General features: G+C 44.4%; 1 protein-coding gene across 1 annotated transcript in view; it reads right to left on the bottom strand.

The window, feature by feature from the left end:
- LOC148326373 (zinc finger protein 521-like) overlaps positions 1-27528 on the bottom strand; it is a 115256-nt gene that overhangs the window by 5998 nt on the left and 81730 nt on the right. Inside the window, exons 7-8 of the mRNA XM_088310209.1 lie at positions 14942-15073; positions 8723-8838 (exon numbers count right to left, since the gene is read on the bottom strand). Of these exons, the coding sequence (XP_088166335.1) occupies positions 8723-8838; positions 14942-15073 (248 nt within the window). The remainder of the gene's footprint in view (positions 1-8722; positions 8839-14941; positions 15074-27528) is intronic.

The following is a 27528-nucleotide window of genomic DNA, read 5'->3' on the forward strand; positions in this document are numbered from 1 at the left end:
CGCTTGTATTCGACATCTTGTTCTTTCGGTCACGACCCACAGCTTACTTTATGGCATTTGGTTGTTTGTGGTGCGCTAGTTGGTCATCTCAAGTATACCACACACTACGAGGGCAGGGATCGTATGACATCTGACATTTAAAAGCCAGCTTATATATTAAATGACGGCATGCATGCTCCGTTTTTATTTAGCAGAGAGATGAATGTGCTGCACTGCATCTTGGATTATGCGCAAAAGTTCGACTTTAAAACCAAAAAAAAAAAAAAAAAAGAAAAGACAAGGGCGTTGCATCCGGGCTCGATCTTTAATGGCGTGTTGAACTCGGTCCAATATCGACTCTGAGCGTTCCCCACAGTAAACCTTCCCCGTCTTTGACCTCAGGCCAGGCTTACCGCCGGCCAACTTAGCCCGAGCGAGAACACAATCAAATAAATAAATAAATAAATAATTGAGCAGTTGGCATTCTCCACAGTCATCACTTATCGGGCCGCGGGGAGGGATGACCCGCCCAAAACACCCGCGTTGTGCCACAACCCGCCTGGTTTCCTTGGCAACAGACTGTCTTGTTTGAGGCGAAGTGCCCGGGGGAGCCGTGGCGGTACAGTAACAGCCGACAACAACCGCCGATCTCCGCGGCTTCCTTTTGTCATATTCCCACGGAATACTCGGGTATCTTTATCTTTTATTACAGCGCCAGTGTCGCGATTGAAATGGCGGCTAACAACTAAATGTTTCCGAGGGGGTAACCGGAGTCGGCAGACCAACCTTTTTTTTTGGGGGGGGGGGTTGCTTTGTTGTTGTGAATGATAGTCATTAGCCTGTCTTAGCAGACAATCGAATGGCGCTGGAATCTGGCCGCGCCGCGATCCCGCTGTTTGACTGAGGTAGCAAAACAAGTGCGCAACTGCTGTGTTATTATGGGGCCTCATTAAGTGAGGGGAAGGTGGGAGACGGGCGAGGGGAAGCGTCAGCGAGAGGGCCGGCTAGGGGAAGGAAAAGAAGAAAAGAGGAAACACAAGAGAGCGATACAAAGTGTATTTTGAGGTGATGGCAACACACACACACACACGCACGCAGATGCCTTTCCAGCCAAAATGAAGACTATGACTAAAGAAGCCAATTAAAGGCTTTCTTAGGGGAGCCATCTTGGGAGGGGGATGGGTCTTCCTGGGACATGAGCCCTGGGCAACATCCTCTAATTAGACAGAGCGAGGGGGGAGGATCTCTGCCTGTCACTGGGAGGGAGATGGGGTCCGTGGGGTTCCGCATGTCAGTCGCCGAAACAAAAACACAATTGCTCTCACATTTAACCACTTGAGCTTGGGACACGCTTTGAAAGGGGACGCCAGACCGACAACCTGCGCGCCGATCGATTCAACGGCAAAGCTCGAGAGCTCATTTGCAAGATCGTGTTTTCCCACCAAATTGGAGAGCCAATCATAAAACGAGCTTTTAATTGACTGACGATGGGCGTCATCCGGCACCCCTCTTCACAACTTGAGAGTTACATCACGCCGCTGTTGGAATTAGAGAGGGAATAATTGAGTGAATAGTTAAAAAGTCCGCGGCAACACTTTCTCCGCCTCATAATTCTGACGTTCGGGGGTCCGAATCTCAGCGATTCTTCCGTTATGGAATTTCTTGTTGTGCTTGGATGGCCTCCGAAATCTATTTTCAATAGCACTTGTCCTCATTCAAATAGTGACCTTGGAAGCAGATTACCAATTATTCGTAAATGCATCCATATATGCAGATGTGTACAAAAGTGGTGCGCCGGTGCGCATCAGCACCAGAAATTGAATATTGAGCTCTATTTCAAGCCCGTGACCGCACTTTTGCATTAATTTTTTAAACAAGCCATGCAACTCAATTTATGTAAAATATGAATTTGAATACCTTTTTTTTTTGTAAAACAGCCAATTGAATGGTTTCAATTAAATGCCAATATATAGCCCTGTAATAATTATATTTTTGGGATTGGGAAATAAAAACTGAAAACGGGAAAAAAAAAATGAAAACATTTATTCAAGACATCAAAATATATATTTTCGTACTGGCCTTACCCAGATGTGCCTTACATCTTGAAGTTCATCTAAAAAAATAAGCACCAAACAATCTGCTCATTGCAACATTTGTTTTGTGCACCCCGACATTCATTTGTTAAAAAACATCAACTCACTGCCGACAGGAAAGTAGAACCTACGATGCTTTTACTGAGAAGCACAAGTACATTTTAGTTGTTGATTTCTCACAGTTGTTGGAGAAGTCAAGTCAGAAAGTAAAGACGACATGTTTGCACAAGAGATGCGTCGACGGATCGGGGCACGGCGCGCCGCGCATCTCCTCTTTGTTTGGATTTAACTTTCCCTGGTGGCGCAACACAGGAAAGAGAAAAGAGCTCAAAGGCTTCTGGGAGTTTTTTGTCATGTCTCCCCGCAGACAACGTGCTTGCGTGCACATATCAGACCCTGGGAGAGACCGCCACAAAGACAAACACACACACGCGCACACACACACGCAAGCACGCTGAGTGGGAGAAAATCCTCCCAGGATGGCGAGGTCTGTCATGCTGTCTAATTCTGATGCACCTCCACAACAAGAAACGCCACAATGGTGACACATCACTCGCCATCTGAGGATGCATACGTCCCCGTTTACTGTAATGCCGGATTCAGTTCTGTAGATAATTAGAAATAAGCTTAAATATTAATGACGGCTCCTCACAAGTTGCACCCTTTTTTTTTTCCCTCCCCACTTCTCATTCATTGCTCCTTTATTGTTGTTGTTTTTTCAGCATGTAACATTTTGAAACAGTGACAGTATGCGAAGCACCTGGGGTGACGGAGACGAAAACAAGTTGTCATATTAAAAAAAAAAAGGGGGGGGGGCGTACGTATGTAACTTTCAAACACGTGAAGAGCTGTCACACGTGGCAGATCAAGGTATTTACAGAAAATGTGCTGTTAGAAAGACGCTTAGGGACAAACACGGAGAGCTTTGCTTTACGTTTGGGACACGGGGCATTTGGGGGGAATGTTTTGAAATCCATATTTGTATTTAAAAAAAAAAAGTTTGAAGAGTGCATTAAATGAAAAAAAAAATAGACTATGTATTGATGGGCACCACTAAAAAGAAGATATTAAGAAGGAATTTTCTGAGATTAAGGTCATATTTTAAAAAAAATAATGACTATTTTCATACGATTACGACTGAGCAAAATGCTAACTTTATGAATGTCAGATGATTAGAGTTGGGGGTATATTGTGCATTTTCATCATGACACCTTTGTGATTTTAATATTATATTATCATGATTTCTTTCTAATATTTTTGGCTTTATTTCCATGACGTCATGTCTTTTGGGGAAAAAGTGCATATTTGTATGTTTTTATTATACTGCCGCCTGGTGGCCAATGTGCGCATGCCACGAGGAGCACAATATAAGGTTGGAACGGATTAAAGGAATTTCCATTCATTTCAATGGGAAAAGATGATTTGAAAAATTCACATTCAACAAATTAAACTCAAGGAATCATTGCATATTTTCTCGTTTTTCTCTTTAAAAAATGTTTTTTTTCCCGTTTGATTGTGTATGTACTCTTATTCTAATATCACAATCCTTTCGATTTTTTTTTCATTTTTTAATCACACGTGGCATGGACTTGCTCTCACGCTTTTTTTTTCTTTTCTGGCCGTCCATTTCCTCAATTTCGGTGCTTGGCGGACGCCGCGTGGCTGTTTACGCTGACCCGGTGACCGCCAAGCCAATAAATACGCTTAATTAAAACGCTGGAATTGGTCACAGCGTGGCAATCACTGGCATCACGCGGGGAGAGGAGACTCTCATTTGAGCGGAATGTGATGCAGATGTGCGCTCGTCACTTATTAAGGATGTCGGAATTGTCTATGAAAGGATCCTTTTGGAAGCTACTCCAATTAAGCTACGATTCCTGCCGGCGGGAAGCCACAAAGCCACCCAAATCCATTTTTTTTTGTGTTAAAAAGTGCTTTATGGATGAAATTTGATTGAATTGATAATTTATCAATTAACTCTCTCGTTACGGGGATGTTTTGCTAGTCAAGTTGGCAGGAATAAGTTTTGCTCTGACCAAACCGACGGAGGCACGCTGAAGTCTTTGGGAGCCAATTCAGGTTGTAAATGTAGGTCAAGTGCTTTTAGGCTTGCAGAGAACGCTAAGTGTTTGTCATAGCACCAAGACTGACTTGTGAGAGGCGGTGTGGTGCCAACGGGCATCCAGACTGATGGAAAATAGAAAGTAGCAGTAGGTCAAGGCATACACAAGCTAACTCAACGTGCTTCACACAGTTACAAAACAAAATGTAAAGGCAAATTAATCGGAACAGAAGATCGCAGAAGTATTAGCAGAAGAAGCTGCGCTAACAGTTAGCTCATGGTCTAACTCCTTTTCAACTTTTCGCCTCGCCTTTTTTTTACTGTAATGAATGACTTGTGAGAAACAGACATCCAACACAAATCAGTTACAAACCACAAAGTACTGATTTTGCAAATGATATGACAAGTCAAATTTTGGCGTCGATCTTTTTTCTTTTTTTTTGTTTTGGGAAGTCAAAATTTTGTTCTTGAAAAATTACAATTTTTTATCTTCATTCAAAATAAGTACTTGTAGGATTACAATTTTACTATTAAAAAAAGAGAGATTGTGACATTATTACTTGGTTCTAGAAAAATTATATGACCATATCTATTGTAGAGACTGTGACAAATCATCGGCTGATATATCTACATATTTTTCCCCTAAAAAAAACAAAAACTAAAAAACAATTTTACAAATAAAAATTCAAGTAAAATTATGATTTTGTTCATGTAAGATTGCCTTTTTCATATTGGATCACGCCCTATTTGTAAAATTGTGTTTCTTATTCAAAACATGTCTTTGCTATTGTGAGATTAGGATTTATCGAAAAAATATATAATTTATTCTGCTAAAATTATGATGCGACTGTCAGAAAATTATACGAGTACAACTACTCCAGATATGAAGAACTAATCGCGTCAGATTATGACTCTCAATAAAGAAACTGACATTGTTTACTCAAATATTAATTTCATTAATTTTAATTTCAATAGATTCCGACTTTACAACTTTTCATTTGCAACTTTTTCTTGTAAAACAAACAAAAAAAATGTGACTGATTTTCTTGCGAAGGTTTGAGTTCTTCCAAAAGAAGACTGCAGTTAAAGGCGCCTTTGAGCCGGTCCAGTCTTGAACCGCAACCGCCAAAATCGAGACAGAGAACCACCCCCCCCCCCTTCGCTTTCTTCTGCGACGCCGCATTACTGCGGAATCCAAATTTAAACCGACTCTCGCCGAGATGTCAGATTTAAGCTGCGGCTAATAGGGCGCGTCCATCAGTTAATGAATCTGCCTAATTAATCCGGGCCGAGCGAGCGGCATTGCGGACGAAGTTTGTTATCGGGTCTTGCGTTGCAGTGCGGCTTTCGCAATCACTCCGGGGATTTTTTATTTTGTCTCGAAAGAGGAGGAGGGAGTTGCATTCACCAAAAGACAAGCGTGAGATTCCATCGCGGCGTGGATGCATCTCGATGAGGGTCGGCGAGTGCTTGCCCTCCCCATCAGCACCTCATAAAATATCTAGACTTTTGCTCTATATTTTAATGGGGGGGGGGGGCTCGCCTCTGGAGAGCTGTGGAAAGAATGCCGGTGCACGCATCTGACTTGTATTGTTTTGTCTGTGAAGGGAAGGAGATTATTCTCCTTTGGAATGTGGATTCCGGGGCACAGTGGCCCAGGAGTCAGTCAATCTGACCAGTCTGAGGGGGGCCGCCGGGCGGGGGGTCCTCGGAGGGCTGATTAGACGGATGCACTCCCATCATCCATCTCGACAGGCTGGCGAAAATTGGCTAGCCCCCTTGCAGGGTAGAGTTCACCAGTCGGGGGGCGAGCGGGGGAGGAGGAGGAGGAAGAAGAAGAGGCTGCGAGGAGCCGCACGCTGGATACCTGTCACAGCCTTTGGTCTGTTCCAGGATCTCGGCAGCAAATTAATAAAATATCCTTCCTGCTCGGCTTTACCTGCTGCCACGACTCGACGTGCCGGCCGCCCCCCCCTTGACCACTGCAACTACGGCGAGAGACGAGGAGCCAAAGTGTCGGGGAGAAAAGTGCAAAGAGGAGACGCGGCAAACACCGGGAGCTTCCACTTCGCGCGCTGCTGGAAGACGGTCCGACTTCACACGGACTGACAAAGGAGCAGCGTGTGTCGGGGAGACTTGGACAACTTGGACAACTCACAACTTGAACCATTTGCTCTATGCCAAAGAGTATGATGGCCAAGTAAAATAAAATAAAAATTAAAAAAAAAAATCTACATACATACTTGTTTCTTTTTTTTAAATTTATTTCCAATTAGTTGACTATTTTTTCATCCACTGGAATTTCACACAAACGAAAGCGTAACCCGGCTAAAATGTCCACGCGAAGCATTTTGTAAAAGGGCTCAGCAGATGCAAAGGCTTCCTCCACAACGCAACAACTAACAACTCAAGGCATTAACAAGGCTACCGTTCAAAAGTTAGACCTTCAAAATAAGCATACCGTATAATGACAGAAAAATCACGTTCTTTGGCTCTTTTACAGACTTGAAAAACAAGTTTCGAAAAATAAGTACTTCTTTAAAAATATATATATTTGTGTAAAAGTACAACTTTATTCTCAAAAATTAGTATTTTTTTTCATTTTTAGTCTGGCAATATTGTGCTTTTTCTTTTATTAAAAAAAAAAACACCTTACAGTGTGATAGTCAAGATTTAATTTATTCAAGGTGACCCTATAACTCCTTCATGATGTTATTCTCTTGAGATATTTTTTAAAATTCAAAAATATTCCTTTTATTTATTTTTTTTAAGATTGATCTTACTTTTTTTGTCCTACTTAACTTTCATACTCACTCGTATCATAAAAAACAAGTTTTCTTATGACTAATATTGATTGAAAAAAAAACAACTTTTTTCATAACAGCACCAATATTTCTTTCTGCTGCTGCATTTTAGTGCACAGCCAGCATGTCGCTTGCATTCTTCTATAGGTGCTGTTTGTGATGAACTCACTTGGGAGGTTCCCGAGCACAGGTTGACTCTAATGATCATCTTCGCCCTCCCCAAACTCACTCCTGCTTTCACAACAAAGTGCCACAGGTCTGTCATGTTGTGCTCTGATCTCCTTGCACAAAGTGTAAAACTCCGCGATCATACGCGGAACAGCACCTCGGGGACACGGAGCACGTCAAATCACCCTCGTTCTTCTAAGGCCGATCTGTTTTTCTTCCGCACTGTCTTGTCCGACTGTGTGCAGCGTCCTGATTTCTATTTTGATCAAGTCCGGTGACCGCTGTGTGGTAGTGCGTTATTCCCCCGCTATAGCGCAGATATTTAAGATCGAAAACTGAGGGACAGCAAATACAATGAAAACAGCAGGGGCCCCAGAATTGAACCCTGTGGAACACCATAAGACAGTGAATGCGACTCACAGCAACCAAGGCTCACACAAAAACTCCTGCCTGTCAAATAAGCTCTAAACCATGAACTGATGAAGATTAAATAATTTCTGTCTGCCCAGCCACGACATTTCACATCATTTTGTGCTGCCGCATCTTGCTGTTCGTGCCTGGGCAAGTCAAATGTATGTGTTAGTGCCAGGATCCGCTTTCATTGGCTGAGAAAAAAGCCAGCTGTGTTCACCCCCACAACGGTGCAAACGCCCTCATCTATCAGCAAAGTACCACAAGAAAGAAAACTTAACAATTATATTTCGAACGCATGTACCAGTGATATTGTTGGAAAGAATCCAGGTTCGGTGTTAGTTTGATTCGTGCTTACAGAAGTCAAATGACCATCAGATAATGATCCCATTCACCTTCCTCCTGGCAGACTCACAAACTGGCCGTCCATGCATAAGTGTGCAAGGTGCATCCTCTGGCTACCTGCTAATCCCGCATTCAGGAAGCCGCGTTTGGAGACTCGCACCTCATTTGTTTCTTTTTACCCTCGCTGGCAAATTAAGGGAAAACGCCAGTGATTAGAGCAGAACAAGGTGCTTTATGGAGTAAGATTTTAATGATTCATCTTCAAACGCTAATAAAAAAATGATGCCATGTGCACTATGGAGAATCCCCCGAACACACACACACACACACACACACACACACAATGCACACGCCACTCGTGTAATAAAATAATAAGGCCGGTTTCATTTTTTTTTCACACTCCCCGAGGAGAAAAGAAGGGAAAAAAGATTGCCAGAAAATGGATTATCTCGCTAACGCTACGAGTTCACAAGTCCAACTAGTAACTTTGTTGAAGGGCAGATTTGCCCCCGACTCTCCCCCCACCACCACCCCTAACACCCCCTGGAGGAAAACACGCATATTTGGCCAAGAGGCCTCCTCTGCGATTACAAAGGCGAGATGCAGCCGTTCTGACTCGCCCCATCCGTGTTTTTGCCTCAGCGCTGCGCGTAATTACCGCTTCAAAAACCAGCATTCGGCTAATCCCTTAATTCCAGATATTTTACTGCTCTGCCAGTCTAATAAGCAAATCAAATCATATCTGGGAATCACAAATGAGTTTTCCAACGGACTGAAGTCATTCCTTCCCCCTATCCGCAGCCCGAGCGTTAAGGAGGGGCGGGGGGGATAGCCGGGGCGTTTGTAGTAACGCGGCTCACCTGTAATTCCGTCTGGAAGAAGAACTTCTGAGGACACTGCGAGCAGTCGTAGATTTTATCCTCTTGGCCGTGAGCGGAGAAGATGTGCTGCTGAAGCTTGTTGGCTTGCACGAACACTGCGGAAGAAGAGGAAGAGGCATTAAGATTCGCTGTATGCAATCAGCGTGCAGCCCATCTTCGAAAACGACGCCTCCACTTTGCGTAAATTAGAGCGGGAGCCGGCGTAATTGCGGCTGCCTGAATGGAAATAAATGGAATAAAGAGAACATGTCAATGACGGAATGACAATGGGCGATATAACGACTGTCATGGGGTATAATTGACAAACAACAATTGATGTGTTATCGGTGATCAAATTTAAATGAATGATGCTCTTAGCAAACAAGGAGGAAAGCGAGTTTGTAAAATGATTATTGCATCTTAGAAAAAGTGTCATGTCATGATTTTTCTTTTCCATTTTCAAAATGCAACTTTTTTTGGATACCTCTTGGAGAAAAACAACTTTTTCCTCAAGGGAATTAATACTTATAAAAATAAAGTTTTTTTTTCAGTGCCATCTTTAACTGAACTATACTGACATTTTTGTGAAAAAAAAAAATCTGCCAATATTCTTGAAAAAAAATCTTACTTTATTCTTGTAACATTACCACTTTTGTGCTTGAAAATTATTTTTGTTTTTTTTCAGCAGGATTGTGATCTAAGCTTATGATCACTCATTGGTCTGCACGAACACTGGCAAATCGGAATACGGTGTACGTTGCTAAAAACATTCCTGCTACAAAATTGGCACCATAATTAGATTTAGCTGAATGGAAATTAAAGAGAATATGTCAAATGGCAAGGAAAATGACTTCATTACAAACAAATAAGCGCGGCTTCTGCATTGCAACAACCTTGTTATTGGATACAATGAAAAAAAAACAAAAAAAACAATCGCAAAGCTATCAAGAATGCTACAGCGGTCAAAACCACGGCATGAGCGTTCCCAAATGCATATTGTGTGTCGGGAATAATAACGCTCCTTATTTAGCACCACGGTGGGAACAACAAGGCGGAAAATAAACAAGCGCAAAAATTGGCATGGCTTCAAGTGCAAAACATGGCCTCCATTAGTCAACATGGCTAATTATATTGACAATATAAATATTCATGGTGTTGCACGCGCTACTTATTCATGCCGCCATCATATAAACCCACCGACACACAAAACGCACACACACATTTTATATATATATATTTTTTATAATATATATATATATATATTTTTTTTTTTAATTAAGCCATAGTCCACACCACACCAGCAGAGCAAAGGGGGATGGCAGCGTTGCGGGTGCTGAGTGGATGTGCCTTGAATGCGTGGGTGTGTTTCAGCGTCCTCCGAGGAGCACTTCAAACGTGTCGTTTGTTATCCCGGACCCCTGTGCTTTAACGACGGCCGTCCAATCTCAAAGGACTGTGCTATGGCTAAAAAAAAAAAAAAATTTGCAAGCGGGGTCCTTCATTTGAATTTCTTACAGCTGAAAATAACTTTTCTTCTAATAAATGCACTGTGTAGCCACGCGGAGAGGGAGGAAGGTGTAGGGGGGGGGGGGCGGCGAAGTGAGGCGGAAGGCGGCGGCGGGGGTCACGGCGGCCCCCTCGGCACGGCTGTGCCACATTCACACGCCCCGCTTTGAACTCACCTGGACTAAGAGCCACACTGAACAGAAAAAAATAAAGGGGCTATGAAATGAAAGAAGTATGAGAATAAAGTTGTACAAAGATATTGAGTGGAAATGTTCTTCTTGACCAGTAGAGGGCGGCGCACAACTTACTCTGGCAATTTCAAAGAACAAGACGACGACAACAGACAAAGAACAAAAGGACAGCAGAGTTGAAAATAATTTCTTATCATCCTCTGTAATCCTGATTTTTAACACTACAGAAAGTTTTTTAGTTCCAAACAAAAAACACCCGGCATTGTTTATCATCCAGGAAACTTGAACTGTTCAATTGCATGAGGAATGCTATGTTGCCTTAATTCAGCAGGAAAAATAAACCTTAGTCATGCAATGAATCATAACAACAACAACAACGTTTTCCAGACACTATCATTATCGCAGCACAATGAGCATCAATGTTTGATTTAACAGGTGGCTGGTGCAAGAAAGTCCTGCAAACATCGTTTGTCCGCATGGCAACAGTGACACCGAGAGACAAAACGTTGGGATTATTTCTTACAGTTATGTTTTTGTGTGCATATGCTCTAGAGCAGCAGGTCAGCGCAGCTGCAGGAAGCGCTCATTATGTCTTTGGCTAGCAGAGGAACAAGTCGATACAGCGAAAATAAAAATGGATCCCAGACATGGGGGGGCCTTCAAACACAAAATGGTGATGACCAAAGTCAGCCGCGTCACAACCTTGACGTGTGCAACTCAACACGCGACTCAGGACTGGAAAATACTTGGTAATGCAATTTTTTTTATCCTTGATGTGGTATGCTTTGGATCACGAGATTTGACTTTCATGTTTTCTTCTTGCTAGGTGGGGTAAAAAAAACTGTCACGTTTCCTGGTTTGCGTCAATAATCTAAAAATAACTTGACAGTGGCTACAACGTGCCATAACGTGCCATGTTGAAGCCAGGATGTGGTATGCTTTGGATCCTTTGCTGTAATATATTTGTACAACCGCATCCCAAAGAAGCGAGCCACTGTGTCTCGCTGCTTGCGGCGAGAAAGCGAGAGAAAGACAACTTAGTGGAGTCGGTGGACCGTCAGGACTGACGGGGCTGCGGGGGCCCAAGGTCTCCTCGCTGTGGGGGATATTAAGCCCTCTGATTGGCTCTCAGGGGCCACCCATGGCAGACATGTCCTACTCGACAGGCCCCAGTTCATCTTTATTTTGGCAGGGTGGTGCTCTCTGCAGGCTGCACTGCACCAATACTAAGTTGTTTGCGCACGCAGGGATACCAAGTTAACAACGCACACTTTTTCGCCCTGCTTTTAATTTATTTATTCTTCGAACTGACATGTTTTTTTTTTTACGCTTAATAACGAATGCGGAGGCTGTTTTTTTTGCTCTCTTGAATGAAAAGGACCATTCAAGGACGGCACAAAACTGATGAACAAGAAATCAATATGCAACAACTATGTACATTTTTCACAAAAATCTTTTTTCCTCCAACCCCCCCCCCCACACACGTTGCCAAAAAGCATATTAAATTCTTATCAGCATTTTTTTTTTTAATATTCACTTAATTTTTAATCATGAGCCAGAGTGTGCTGGCAGGCTACTTCCTGGTAACATTTCTATTTGGGATTTAAATGCATTTTGGGAACAATATTCATGTTACTGGTATATTACAATTGAAGTGAAAACAACCTGCAGTTGAAAAATCCACAAAAAAAAAAGAATGCTACGGAGATGTCGCTCCCAAGAGCATAAACATGAACTCTCACAATATTGCGGACCGATTATTTGAGGTCGGAGGCTATGAAAAAGCTTATTGTCAAATTAAAAAGAACATCTTGGCCATTTGTGATGAGACTCTACACAAATTCCTAAGAGGGACTCATTTTTGCGTCTTGATAGGTGATGCTGTTTTAGCTAGCAATGCACTTCAAACATACTCACAACTCACCCGCCACCCGAATGAGGACAACGTTACAAAAAAATACAATGGATGGGGTGAAAAGAGGAGGGGGGGGCGGTCATAATTTGAGGAAATACGGTAATTAAACCACTCGCGCCTTGCGGAGCATGTCGGATTTTTTCAAGCGCACACAGACAGACGTACGCACGCACGCAAGTGTGCTACTTTCATCAGGCAGACTTTCTTCTGTTTTGTTTGTCTTTAGCGCATATTCCCAATCACAATTTCCACGGCAGGCCTGCCTGCCTGCTTTTCTGGCTGCGGCTCCTAAGGGTGCAGGCAGACACTTCTAGCTGCAGGCTCCCCCACTTCTGAAACCTGTCAAATGTGTCCTGGGAGAGTCAGCCTCCCTCTCATCATCCAGGGGCTTGTGGACCTCACTCTCTCTCTCTCTTCCTCCATTTACCCTTCCTTCCCTCCACCTCCTCATCCCCCCTCATCCACACTTTCATCTCACATCCAAACTTGCCGGTTGCAACCTTCTCAGCCTCCTCCCAAGTTTTTCTGGTCTCCTTTTTCTCCTCTAGTTTGTCTCCCTTAGTCTACGACTTACTTTGACTCACACGTTCCCGCCAGTCACTTTTTTTGGGGTGAGATTTGTCCTCTTTTTGTCCCCTGCGGTGGTGATAGACAGGCGCGTCAAAGAATGAGAGCCCGATTGGACCTCCCACCAAGTCGCATGAAGTGTCTCAAAAATATGCAACTAAAGTAGAAAAGACGCTTGGGCATTTCACAATAGACCAAATTTTCTAAAATATTTTAATTCCGCACTTGATGGGTGTCACAACAACAGCAAATTGCAAACAAGCAATTCAAGCAATTTGGTTTTCAGGCGCCGCCGTCTACTCTGTGACCACTGTCCTGGGGGTATGCATCTCCCCCTCCTTGCCTCCACCTCTCAGCGCCACCCCGCCCGGTGCACCGTAATCGATACGGATACGGACGCGGAGGGGGCAGTCCATCAAAGGCAATGGAGGAAAATGAAGGCTCGGATGAAGCAGGCATGCTCTGTATATTAAACGCTCACGTCACGAGTCAGGGAAGGATGGGCACATATCAATACGGGCTCCTGCTAAAAAGAGAGATCACGCTAAACTTGTGAGTTAGGAGCAGAGGATGGTGGATGAAGAGGAAGAGTATTATAGTGGTGAATTTTTCATTCAAATAAGTTTTTATTTTCCTTTGAATTTTGTTTCATTTTTTTGATTTTTTAATGCTTCGTTTCAGTGGAGTTTATTAGTTTTAGAATTAGCTTTAGTTTTTTTTAAATTTGTATTTGTTGAGCGCAAGATAAACAACAGGTCAGTAAATACAGTTCTCAAATGTACGTTTGACATTACAATAAAAATTTAAAACAAACCTCAAAAGCTCATGTATGGAATTAATGGACAACGACGTAAATTCTGGAAATTTTCACTTATCTTCATAAACATAACATGCAGGTTTTGTTTGTTTTGGTTGGTTTAAAAGCATTTTTTTTTTTCAACTTTAATTTGAGTTATTTCGCGAGTTTTAGCTAACTACAATAACCTTGATGAAGTCATAAAAAGGGAAGCTTATGGTGTTAATTGACGTCACAAGTGTGTTGGGCAAAGACAAGGAAATGAGCAGAGAACTTCCAAAGTGCAAAAAGAAGACGAAAGAGCTGAGGCGGAGAAATAACAGTGAAGAGCCCAAGTTAACGACTTTGCAGATTTCATTATGGAGATAGTTAACCCTGTTGACACTGAAGGAGGGCGCTCTCCTCTCGAGAGGAGCGCGCTCCTTCCACCTCCACGCACAGAGACAGATGAGATCATTACAGCTATCAGCGCCACTGCCATCCACAATTAGCACATGTCCTTTTCCTCCCCCCCCCCACCGACCCCCTCACAAACACCACCTACTCTTCGTCTGCTCGCCTTGTGATGTCGTCCTCCCCCACACCCGACACTTCCCGAGACCCCGATAGCAGAAGCCATTTGGACTAAATCAGGAGGCGCATGCAGCAGAACCGCTCTCCGCTTTTTGTCCAACCACCTGCTCTGACCTTTCCCAACTCATTTGGAGCCCATTTACATTTTAACGCTCACCAGCGAGACGGCGTGGAGATGCGATGTTTATTGGAAATGGAAATGCATCTGGATTGTTTAGATGTCAAAACATGTTTGTGGATGCAAACCAGCAGACGCTTGGAAATCAATGTGGCTACCCAAAAAGTGCACGAAACAAAGTTTGCATTGGAAAGTTGTCCGTAACTTCACTTGAGTTGAACAAGAATTGTGTTTTGATATATTTCGCGAAACCTTGACTGTGGATGATATGTCCTCAATCCTGTTCCTCGAGGGCCGTGTCCTACCTGTTTTCCATCTCACCGTGCTTCAACACACCTGATTGAAATGATCGGATAATCAGCACGGTCTGCAGAAGCGAGATAATCGTTCTGATCATTTGAATCAGGTGTGTTGAAGCAGGGAGAGATGGAAAACAGGCACAGGACACCGACCCTCGAGGAACAGGATGGAAGACCCGTGTTTTAGGGTTCGCATTAAGATCAAACTGTAACTGCGTTCTTTAAGAGTTCTCTGAGAGAAGTACGACACACACCTGTGAAGCAGACAGGACACTTGAAGGTTCCGCCCATGCCTTCGAAGCTGTGCTCGATCAGATGGCATTGAAGCTTGGCCGGCGAGTCGAACGACTGACTGCACAGTTTGCATTCGTGGTTCAAGCCCTCCTCTGCAAGACAACAAAGCAAATATGATAAGAACAAGCGAGAAAAAAAGGGAAAAAAAAAGAATGAAGGCCTCACAACCTGATCTTATATAAAATAAATAATAACATAAGTAAAAATAAATAATATAAAATGCACCATATATGGTCAAATCGCTTCACAATCAGAATCAGAATGCGCTTTATTGCCATTGAACTCAGTGTACGAGATTGGAGAGCTCCCCTCTTCAGTGCAATATAACAAAAAAATTAATTAAATATATTAATTAAATACAATTAAATATGAAATTAAATAAAGAAAAAAAATAAAGAAAACACATTATGTTGACGTTACAATAAAACTGGGTTATAAAAAAATCCGGCATTGTGAACAAGTCACACAAGTAAAATGATCAATTTATTAACGATGCTTTTTAATGAGCGCCTTAAAGAAACCGATTAACCAACTCGAAGGTTGTATCACCTCATTTCAAAATTCACAATTCATCTCATGCAAACCCCCGTTCCAACATGGACGACATCTCAACCCAGTAAAGCACAGATGCACCATTGATCCTCGCAGCTTTGACACATTGGAATACATCAATTTGCCACTCGTCTTAAATCATTTAGACAAACTGCGAACATTCATTTTCCAGCACAAAAAAAAAATCTTGCCGAGTCAGCCTTGTGCCGAACGACCCATCTCCAGCATGTCGATAAAAGGCCTATATTGCCTGCTAAGGGGCAAGACTACTTCTCGATTAAACTCCCGCTGGTCAGCCATTGCTACAGGAAGGACAAATATAACATGAACACGCTTTCGGTTTTATCCAAGGTCTTACCAGCACATGACGCCAGGAAAACGAAGACACTTTGGATGTTAAGTAAATGAAAACCGATTCTCACCATCGAGAAATAACTGTGCGTTTTAGTTAGTGTAACTCAGTGCTCAGTTATTTCTGTTACCTCCCCCAGCGAGAAGAAAATATTTTGCGGGCCACCACCCACTCTCCGCCGCAACTACAAATAATAGCATTTTCGTGGCAAAACAAATCCTACACCGCAGAGTTAATACTCGCTGCGCACAACGGGCAAGGAGAGCGCCACTGACAACTACTGGAGTGGGGGTACAATTACACTTTATTGTAGTACGGCGGAAAAAAGCATGTTCCCGAAAATTACAATAGGATGATCTTCATCCAGTTTCTTTATTTCTCTGTGAATAAAGGTCAAATCTTGATTACAGTAAACTAAATATATGCATGTTGTGGGGATAACTCTGCTTGAATTTAGGGCTGCCGAATTTTGGATCAGAGGTTCAGGGGCGGAGCTTCCAGCCAGTCAATACAATACAATACAACTTTATTTATACAGCGCATTTCACAACAGCTGGAGAACAGCGACAGTCTCATATTGAGTTGAAACGCTAAAGATACATTTGGTAGTTTTGTGCATTTTGGCGCACATGCACTCATTCCTCTCGTCGTTATAATATAAAACTCGTCAGTAGCACCTTAGCTTTAAAATGGCTAACAGCTAGCTTCTCTCATTCCGCTTCAAACAGATGACGATTGCGTTGTCTCTGACCACTCGAAACAGTTCCTATCACGATAAAATGTCGGCTAACAGCCACTTACCAACATAAACAGATCAATTGCGAAGCTTGACATGACGAGCTAGGTTGCTAAGCGATTACGCCGCTACATCAAAGTTGGCCAATCACAGTGTGGAATGGGTGAAAAAAAAAGTGTTGTTTGCTGCAGCCTGCGCGTTTGACAGATGAGCTAGCGCAGCCTAAATATAGGTCGGAGTGGAGCAGCCGGCATCAGCCGAAGAGGAAGAAGAAGAGGCGGAGGAGGGTCGTGCCAGTTTATCCAGCGAGTCAGCACGAGAACGTCTGCCCTCTTTGATCATCATTCACTTGCCTTGTGTGTGTGTGTGTGTGTGTGTTGGGGAGTACGCTGAGGTCAAGCGTGCTGCAGAGTTCAATCATCTATGCCGCCGCCATATGCGCAGCCCCTCGCTTGACCCCGGCGCACAACGCGCTCCCGTCGGACCTGCTGCCCTGCTTCATTATGCAGAAACCTCCGCACCTGCCCGACTGACCCGTGGACGTGTGTGTGTGTGTGTGTGTGTGTGTGTGTGTGGGTGTGTCGGTGTGCGTGGGCGTGTGTTTTGGAGCAGGTGCATCCCGGCAAAGTTGCAAGAATGCGGCAAAGAATGCAACGTCTTTTCGGGCAAACGTCACAATGTTGTGTTTCGCGCCTGTGAACGAATCCAACAGCGGACGGAAGTATTGTTTCCGCAGGCCCTTCCATTTGTTGGTTTATTTTTAAAAAGGCTTATGTAATTTGTATTACATAAAAAAATGAATAAATAAATAAACAGCTGGGTGCTGTTGTTTTATAGCCAACAAACGGTGTTTGAAATACCACCACTATGATTTTAATCAATCAGTCACTTCCTGTTCGTCCCTCATGGCACCAACGGTTGCATGACGGTGGCACTGCGCAGACTCAACATACAGTCCCAAGTCCACATTGGGGAGGGGGGTGGTTGTCAGCATCTTCCTCCCATTCTCTGTTTGGGAGTCCCCAGAGTGTGGCAGGCTGCCATCGCCGTGTCCCTGCGCACTGCTAAGAAAATACTTCAGATGACGACTTCTCCCGGGCCGGCGGCATCTAAGCATCTCTGACACCAGAAAAGTAAGCCCATCTGCATATCCGCAGGGCCTCACCTTCCTGGGGCTCATGCTTTATGTATTTCACAGCTCCTTAAAACACAAACGGCTAATATCCCTCCTATGCGAGGGGGGGGGGGGGCGAGAAGTGGGAGAAGAGAAAGAAAGAATGGTCTTTATTCCTCCTTGCTGTTTACTTTTTTTCATCCAGGCTGAAGTTCATGTGCCGTTGAAGGTTGTTTTGGGAGTTGGAGCTCGCCGCTCTCGGGCTTGCATGCTTTAGTAAATCCTTTATGTAACAGGACAGGAGTTGCTGCATCGTCAATTCTGGAAGGCTAACACGGAAGTGGAAGCCTTCTGTGAATTCAATAGACATGTCTTTATTTTGCTTGGGAGCCGATCAACTGACAGTGAGTAAAGAAGACCAAAGTAACTAAAGATGTTCCAGTTAATAATTAAGTACACGCAGCGCAATTAATTAAAGACTCTCATATGGTTCCAACACCACAGATCAGGCCACCGTTGCTCTACTGAGCTCATTCGGATGAGGGGCGCTTTGAGTTGGACGATTCTCATTTATAAACCCGAAACGCAAACATGCTAATTAAAACGCTAGCCACCTAGCCAAACCGCTAACCTGAGCACAATGAACAAAAATTTCAATCAAAATCCCAACTTGAACAAAACACTTGTAACCAAAATGCTAAACCCATAACCATAATCAAAAATTCCATTCCAAACCAAAATCCAACTGTGACACCCTAAACATCAAACCAAACAATCTCACACAGGTGTCCTCAATCCTGTTCCAATCCGACCTGTTTTCCATCTGATTCAAATGATCAGATAATCAGCAAGGTCTACAGAAGCTACATAACGATCCTGTTCAAAAAACACGCAGGACATTGGTCCTCGAGGAACAGGATTGAAGACCCCGATCTAACCCGAACCAAAACACAACCCTAACCAAAATCCTGACGTAAAAGCAACGAAATGTCTAACCCAGGTGTCTTCCATCCTGTTCCTTGAAGGGCCAGTATGCTGCCTCGTTTTCCATCTCTCCCTGCTGCAACACACCTGCAGAAGCTACAAGACAATCCTGTTCATTTGAATCAGGTGTGTTGCAGCCGGGAGAGATGGAAAACAGGCAGGACATCTGTCCTTGAGGAACAGGATTGAAAAACCCGATCTAACCCAAACCAAAACCCAACCTTTACCAAAATCCTAATCTAAAAGTAACCAACACTCTAATCCTGATCGGGAAAACAGGCAGGACACCAACCCCAGAGGAACAGGATTGAGAACCCCACCTCTAACTACCAAACTAACAAACCCTCAAATCATCATCTGGTATTTATCGATGATGAATATGATAAACATTTAGATCAGGTGTGGTCAAACTATGGCCCGGGGGCCACATGCGGCCCGTTCAACGTTTTAATCCGGCCGGCCGAATTTGGAAAAAATTAAATGAATAAACCTTGTTAATGTTTTCAAAGACATATACATTTTTGTAATGCTTTTGAGCGAGGATTGCAAGACATCCTGTTCTTGTTGCATTTGTTCTTGTGAATGTAACAGAACATTTGCAAAGTTGCAATCCTTCCCCAAACCGTTTCACCTTTTTCTGACGCGTCAGCTGAGTGTTTTATTTTCAGACTCACTTGAAGCATTTGGTGTTGCGAGTCAAGATGGATTTATGCTAATCGCTGCCGTGTTGTCCTCTGAAGCCCGCTCATCTTGTGCGGCCGATGCAGCTCAGCCCGATGATATTAAGGACATCAATCAAGGCACTCTTTTGCCCAAAGTAATGAGTAAACAAGGGAGGCGGAAAATTGGGAATATTTAGTAGGCAGCAGTGGCTTGTTTTGAGGGCACCTCGCCGAAATTAAAAGAGGTCTAATCGAACAAAACAGGTCAATGAGATTCCCGGCGTTTTCAAATACCGAACCTTTTCCCTGCCATCCTGTTTATGAGCAATTTCACCTTTAGCGAGTTTACTTCCCGGCCCACCATCTGTCTCCTCATTTCCTGCCTGATGTCGGCGTTCTCAACGAATAACGCTGAAAGATTTGGCTTTTGCCGGATTTTCTTGTGCAGCATGCGCAAGCCTCGGTGGGATTGGATGGTAGCGCAGTCGACAGCTTCGGGCCTGTAAACAGTAGGTGGGTTTACTTCTCTCTTCTCTCGGCGGGAACTATCCATTAACAGATAATGGGGGGAAAATCAGAGTGATTAAGGCCCAGGGAATTATGGGTGAATACAAATTGACTCCACCTCCGTGTGATGTGCTCTCCTGAGGTAGGAAAAAGTGCTCATAGAAACAAACTCATTTCAGAAGAGCTGCAGAGGCCATTAAAGGCGGAGGGAATGCGGCAGATAGGGGAGAAAGGAAGATGGTGGGTGGGAGCGCAAAGGGAGAGACCCCCCTCTGGACCAAAGCTGATTGGAGAACCGGTGCCGGTGGGGAACTTTTGCTAATATCCATTTCCTGCCTGCACAGTTTGGAGCGGACGGAGGGAAGCGTGTGGAAAAATACGGCAATGAAAGAAGGAGATTAAATCGAGGTACCTTTAAGCCCCCCCGCCCCCCCGCCCTCGTACCCCCGCTTTCCTCTCATTCGATCCGTGAATGAACGTATCAGACAAATAGAAAAGAAAATCAAAGCGATTCAAAAAAAAAAACTCAAAGTGGAAGCTCCGCTGCGTTTTGCCGGTGGGGAAGTGGGCATGTAAAAGAAATCTTTAGTGCGTGTGAAGGAAAAGTGGAAGCGAGGCGAGGTACCAAAGCCCTCATGTCAGGGCCCCCAGGTTCATCGCATGCTTGATGCCGTGTTCTCCAGGGGGAGGGGGGGGGGTTTGTAGAAGGGAGGGCGAAGCTTTGACGCGCCAGGGGTGGAGAAACCCCGGCACAGCGAGAGCAAAGAATTCCGGGGTAACGCGTCTCTGGGAGGGAATGTCAGCTCTGATGCGCGGCGGCTCGTCGGAGGTGCTAATCAGAGCAGAGCGGGGCTCCCGCTAAGATCAGCCCACGTTGGGCCGGCCCGCAGCGTTTCGCCAGCTACAAGGCCAAGCTCGAGATGACACTTTTTCCGCTGTCGACATAAACATGCGTAACGCCTGAACGGATGTGACAAAAGGTTTTACACCGCTGAAACAGCCCCCCCCCCCCCCCATTTACCTTTTTTTGACAAAACAGACAGGAGCGTCTCCTTTCCACGGAACGAATGCATTTCCACTCGAGTAAAAGTCAGCAGCGGCGGGATGACAAATGAATTGCTTTAGGAAAAGTGCAAAAGCACACAATGCCACCACTCTCCAAAATGTAAATGACGTATATTTGGGAAACAAGGTAGACTCACATGCCCGCCGAGGACAAACAATCAGTTGGATGGAAAGAGAGCGCCGGAGCTCCCTGCAGCGAACGCCATTCCGCACTTTAATGTTCTAATTTACTCAGCAACACATCGACGGTGAACTGATGGCATTTTGCTTGTGGGAAGGAAAATAAAGGTCAAGTGACGACGACGTTGTGATTTTTGCTTTTCAAAGAAAGTAGACCGAGTAGGAACACCCTCAACCTGGCTCAATGGAAATATCTGCACATTATTGCACGGGGTTGTTGTCAGATCGCACACAAAACTATCGCAAGTGCCCAACTTGAATTATGTTTTAATGATCTCAGGCTAGCTTCACACCAAATTGTTGTCAATGGAGTGACGGATTTCAATTTGCCAAGTATCGATACGTTGAGGGAGTATCGATACTTTCGATACCATGTTGCCGTGCGGTACCGACTCTTTTACATAGAGGGCAGCGCTGCACAATGAAGGAAGTCAGCGCGTGTCGATCAGCTTTTATTTTGGAATGAGAACCTCTTTGTCCCTAAACGAAGCAAGTCTTCTAAAAATAAGGAACGTTTTAGGGAAAACCTTTTCGGATCTTGTACTGTGTCAGGAACAGTTACTCAAACGGGGAATGCGCTTTACAATCGTAAAACTTTGGGAACGCATGCCTCTGTTCTTCCAATTCCTAATTTGATTTGATTTATTGCGAAACATATCGGATCGCGTCAAAAGTGTATCGTCCCAGCCATACTTTTCATCCACTTCATGAGATACTCCCACTTTGCATTTTGACTCGAAAACCCTGCAACACGAACCACCAAAGAGCCACACCGTGTCCAAAACCAGGACTTTCATAATCGCTCCATTCTACGTAGTCGCCGACCTCTGGGGACCACCGCATGGGGGTCACCTGTCGTCTCACATCTGATACTTTTGTCTCGGGACGACGAATAGCCGCAATGCAACTTTGAACTAAAAAAAAAAAAAAGGTCAGATTGTCACATAATCTGAATTGCAATCCCGTTTGACGACAGCACAGATTGCTTTTATCCAACTGGGCACAGCACTGATGCAATTTGTCCCCACTCTTTATATGGCGTCCGACCCTCAACCCCGACTTGAACTCCGGTCTCCTGGATTATTCCCACCTTCAAAGCGAGAAGAAAAGCCCAAACAAACATTTTTGTGGCCGGCAAACTACAGATTGAGGTGTGAGACTGAATGAGTCGCTTTCAAGTGGCTGAGCGGCCATGAATGTAAAAAGTTAATTACTGGCTCATGCCTGTCTTTTTTTTTTCTTGCGAGCCTCAATGCAGCATTGTCAGGCTGAGGTATGCAGCTCCACCGGCTCTGTGGTCCACACAAAGGATCAACGAAAGGAGGGGGGGGGTGTTGCAGAGAGGCCCCTTGGCTGGGCTCGCTGCATGGAACTCGGTACAATTAGCCAGCCCCTACGTTCTGCCGGCTTATAATTATCAGTGCTTGCCTTAATAGACTCCCCTAGCCTGCTGCAGAGGGACCCCCCCCCCTCCCCCTCTCACTTCCCCCACCACCACCAATACCACCTTCCCCCTCATGCTCGACGCAGGCCGCCGAGCGCCACGCCGGGATCTCCAAAGTCATTTAGGAAAGCGCTCATATTTTCGGCAGGAAAAAAAAAAAAAAAAAAAAAGAGAGAGAGGCACATTTGGCGGCAGAGTATTCATCATCAGGTGTCTAGAGGTTTTCCTTAATAGAAAAGCTGAGTCCCACTGAGTGCGCGCCATGTAGCGGCCAGCCACGCATGCTCAGGACCGGCAAGCTGCCGTTCGCAGCGGGCCGCGAGACATTTGCATAATTTTATATAACACAGGCGCCCGCACTGGAAATTTAATACACCTCAGCAAATACCAGACAGGCGTTTTGCATAATTTTTTTTTTCTCTCATTCTCTACCTTGCTTCCTCACACCATGTTTCTTCTCTTCCTCGTCTTGTCTCACTGCCACTCTCCCATCACCCCCCCCCCCCCCCCCCTCCGAGTTTGCACTCTCTCGTCGCCCCACGGTGCGGCTCTCTCTTGGAGAGGGGGAAGTTCATTACCTCAGCTAAATCAGAATTAGTCCCTTCATTTTGACGGGGCGAACTTCATTAGAAAGGCCCTTCCTTAATCCAACCGGGAGAACTGATGAATCTACATGGGGGCAATCATTTGCTTCACACAGCACATTCAGCCACTTCCTCCCCGGTGCGCCTTTTGCCTTCTTTTGCTCTGTCTGTATACACTTAGCATCACATTTTCATTGGATTGACAGCAAAAAAAAAAATGGAGAAAGGCAAACACCTGCATATAATTAAGTCATGGCAGGGTGTAGAGGATGACTTATGCAGCATGGAATGTCCCTTCTCCCAGAGACAGACTTCGGAGGCCTCAGGAGGAGCCGCAACGGATTTGGCCGATGCTCAAGCGCAGGCTGAGTGAGCAAAAGGGTCTGAGGTAACCGCGGAGACCGTTTTTTTTTTTTACAATGCCATCGCTAATGCTGCATTCCGGGGAGGGAGGTTATAGACCACCTGAGAACGTTCCACTTGACAATAACCAAACAACATGCATGGCCAAACGCAGATCTCGGATTTGATGTGCCGGTTTGGTTGCAAATGTATTTTTTAAATTCTGGAATGAAGAAATTATTTCTACAATTTATTCGGGAGCAAAAAGAAAAAGCGTAGGACAGCGAGTCCCGGTTCTTAATCTCAGATGACAATTTTGACTATGTCGTTTTAAATTCACGTATGAATGCTTTATCAAGGATACGTGTGTCATTTGAAGCATTTTATGTTTATGTGAGTAAAATCATAACAACTAGGCAACTCGCTACGCGGCCTTGAGAGCCTCGAGGTTGGAACATTAATATAAAAAGAAAAAAAAAATGCAACAAATACATTCATTACAATAGTAATATTTCAAACAAAACGGTAATAAATGTGTAATAGATGCAATTGTGCATCCAGTGTGCTACAAGGTTGACAACAAATCCGTTGCGAGCATTTCTGGCGGCACGATTAAATTGAATTCAATGGAGTTTCGTAATAATTTTGGTATTCGTAAGGAAACGAAAGGAACTTTGACCATCCTTGTAGGATGGCAGAAATTTCAACAAATTTTTCATGAATACAACTTTTGTCAAAACGCAAATCATGTGATTGTTGCGGGGGAGTCTTGTTTCATCAAGTTGAAATTAGTTGTCAAATTCAGACTAGGAAAAGCTTCTCCAGGCTTTTATCTCCAGTAGACTTGACCGCTCTGATGGGCCTCAGACTGGACTTCCTCAAAAGAGCATGAAAAAGCGCCTTCCGACCAGAACAAAAATTACTCCAGTACTTTACAGTAAGTTCTGGAACCTGTCCCCGAAGTTTAAAGCAAACATGGTGAAGCAACATTTGGCTGTTATGCCAACAGAAGTCAAGTTAGAGAGTAAATGTTTTTTGTTTTCCAGCATTCAGTCGATTTGAAAACAGATTCTTCTCGCGCTCTCTTATTCATTCGTTTATTTCTGAATCATGTTTTTAAATGTCTTGAGTTATTTCGTTTGCAACTGCTTCAAAATACCTTGCCTTTGTCATTTTCCGGCAACTCAAGCTTTCAAAGAGATTTATCCTGATTTTCTTTCCGAGCTAGACAGGAGGAGGAGGAGGAGATGGGGAAAAAGGACAGACAGCCCCTGACTGCCATACCACGGAGTCTGGTGTCAAACAGATGTGCAGCTTGGCAGCCCTTTGCTTCAAAACAGAGAGCCCGTGGATTTTAGGGAGGCGTCAACTCCATCTTCCCTCCCCCGACAGTCCCAACTCCCCACACCGGGCCCCTGCGGTCTCCGAGTCCTCATCACCTCCACGCAGGAGTCTCCCGACTTGTAATCTCGCTCTTCGCCCGCGAAGCCCCCGCGCGGTTACCCCCTACTTAGGCGGCTGATGGCTAAATTGGAATGGCGCACCCTGCTGGTACCGAGAGCTCCGAACACACAGCGGGTCCTCGCGCGGCCAAGAGGCGGTCGTCTCTCTCGCGTGCTACCTTGCATATGGCGGACGTTCACGCTGGCGGCAAGCTGCAATATCGTGTACGGCGCACGCTGGGAATAAAAGGCGCAATCAGGAACCCGCAAAAAGTGCTTGTGGCAAATCGCAACCTCATGAACATACACTGCGTTCACATGCAAGTTATTCTGTGCATGTGTTAACCGTTAGCTGCAAGTATTGCCAAGTCAAACATATGCGGCACTTCCATCAAAGTTATTTGGGCAAAAGGTAGAACGGCAACGACATTAATTAGCGATCCATTCCATTGTGGTTACAGACCGGCACGATCTACAAGGTTGTAATTTGTAGCTTCTCAGGATGGCTGCTGCACGAATACTACACATATATATTAGGGTTGAACAATTAATGGAATTCAAATCGACATTATAATGTTGTAGAATGCACTTTTCAAATGGTTTGTATTTTTATTTTATTTTTTTTTTTTGGTTGGAGGTATTTTTCATTGTGTTACTTTTGAGGGATATATTGAGCATACAATTCCAAAGTCGCAAGAAACAATTAGGCATGTTCATATCGTAGTTTAGGGATGTATACGACCCAGTTTAAGTGCAATGAAAGAATATCTGCCATCTAGTGGTGATTGGTGATATTATAACAACAGTTGACCCCTGCATAATCGTAGTTTGACACCCATGGATTTGCATATTCTAAGATTTTTTTTTTTTTTTCAAATTTGGGATTTTTATCAGTTTTTCCTGGATTTCTTTTCAGAAAAAGTATATTGACAGTTTACTCACGATTTGGGGCAATTTGGGGGTTTGTTCAAATTGTTTTTTTTTTTCCTTTGCCAGTTGCCCCACCCCTGCTTTTTGAGTTTTTGAGGTACACCCATTCACTCTGTTCGCTTTTCCATCAAGCTCAAACTCAAGAACTCTCAAATCACACTTTTGATTCCGCCACTCTAGTAAGTGCTGGGAAGACGAAGTGAACGGTCGAGCCCACTTTGAAATGTCCCGCAATAGTCGACTGGACGTGAAGGGTCTAAAGATCAGTGCGGAGGAAGCCACTGAGGCCCCCCTGTCAAAGGCGCAGTGCCTCCATGGAGTCTGACGGGCGGGCAAGGGGAGAATAGGGGGGGAAACCAGAGACTTGACACACATTTCATTGCACTTAAACCAACTGTGGGTTGAAGTGCCAGGACTGGATTTTAAATGGTGTCTTTTTTAATTGTTTTCTGAAAATGTGATTAAAAAAATGACTTGGCGATATTTACAAAAGCACGATCTTAAACCAAGTTTTGATTTGTGGTCGTTTTGAATTGAGGATTTGAGTGTCGCAAGCCTCCCGCTTTTGTGACACTCACACTTTTCACGCATCCTTTTAAGAAAAAGGACAAAAAAAGGAAAATAATCGGTTAAAATGTGAAAAATTGGCACACGCTTGCCCAGTTTTTGCTCTCTGACAAAATGAGTGCGGTGAAAAAAAGGTCATCAAAAAAAAAAAACAAAGACTTGCACTGTGCAGTAAATATTCTTTTGATTAAAATCCCCCCAAAAAAGGGAGAAAAAAAAGCCTCTCCCTAGCCTCCTTCTTTTGTGTTTGCGGCCATTTAATTTCCCTGCCATAAACAAAATCTTAGGTGGGCCTGAAACGAGGCGAGCAGGAAGGAGTACTTAGGCCAGACTGGCCCACTGTGGTATTTGCAGCAAGAGCTCTCCTGGCCTCTCGGAGAGAATACTTGTCCATTAAGACTGTCAGATGAAGCTCTCGGAAAATGAGAGGCAGGAGCTCAGGAACGGTCTGCGGGGAGCGTGCTCAGGCGAGTGCTGGAGGTTAACTGTGGGGGGGGCGAGCATTCGCGGGTTAGCGAAATCTGCGGCCTGACTTCCGCATTGGGCGTCATCACGTTCTTGAAAACGTAACCTACTTTGCTCTACAAAGAAACGTCGATTCCATCCCTTTGAGTATCATTAAAAAAAGGGCTACGGAATTACATCTCGCAAGGGGGGGGGGGCCTCCGTCATTAAGCCTGAAAGATGTCGCCTGTTTTGATGATTTTCCATCCGCTCTGTTCCCTTACAAAAGTGACAAATTCTTGCTATTTTGTTGCCAATCTCCTCGCGCTTGTCATGTGTATGGCAAGATCACAAAAAAAAAAAAAAAAAAAATCCTTCAAACGCGCATGTGATGCGTCTTGAAAATTCACCAGACGTGGAACCAGTCCCCAATTGCGTTGGCAGGATTAAGTCGCGGAAGAGACGTCGAGCATTTCTTAACCGGTGGCTGCGTCTCACATCAGAGCGGATGCGAACGGAGCACGCTGGTATTGTCCAGGGGAGGGAACCCTTGCTCGAACCGTCAGCGCCTCTCCAAGTGGGACAGCGATGATTAAAACACACGGCGGCGGTGACTGACAGACTCCCCGGCGCTTCAAGGAG

The sequence above is a fragment of the Idiotropiscis lumnitzeri genome, chromosome 12 (assembly GCF_059441095.1).
Source record: "Idiotropiscis lumnitzeri isolate Australia: NSW breed Sydney's pygmy pipehorse chromosome 12, RoL_Ilum_1.0, whole genome shotgun sequence".
Lineage (NCBI taxonomy): Eukaryota > Metazoa > Chordata > Actinopteri > Syngnathiformes > Syngnathidae > Idiotropiscis > Idiotropiscis lumnitzeri.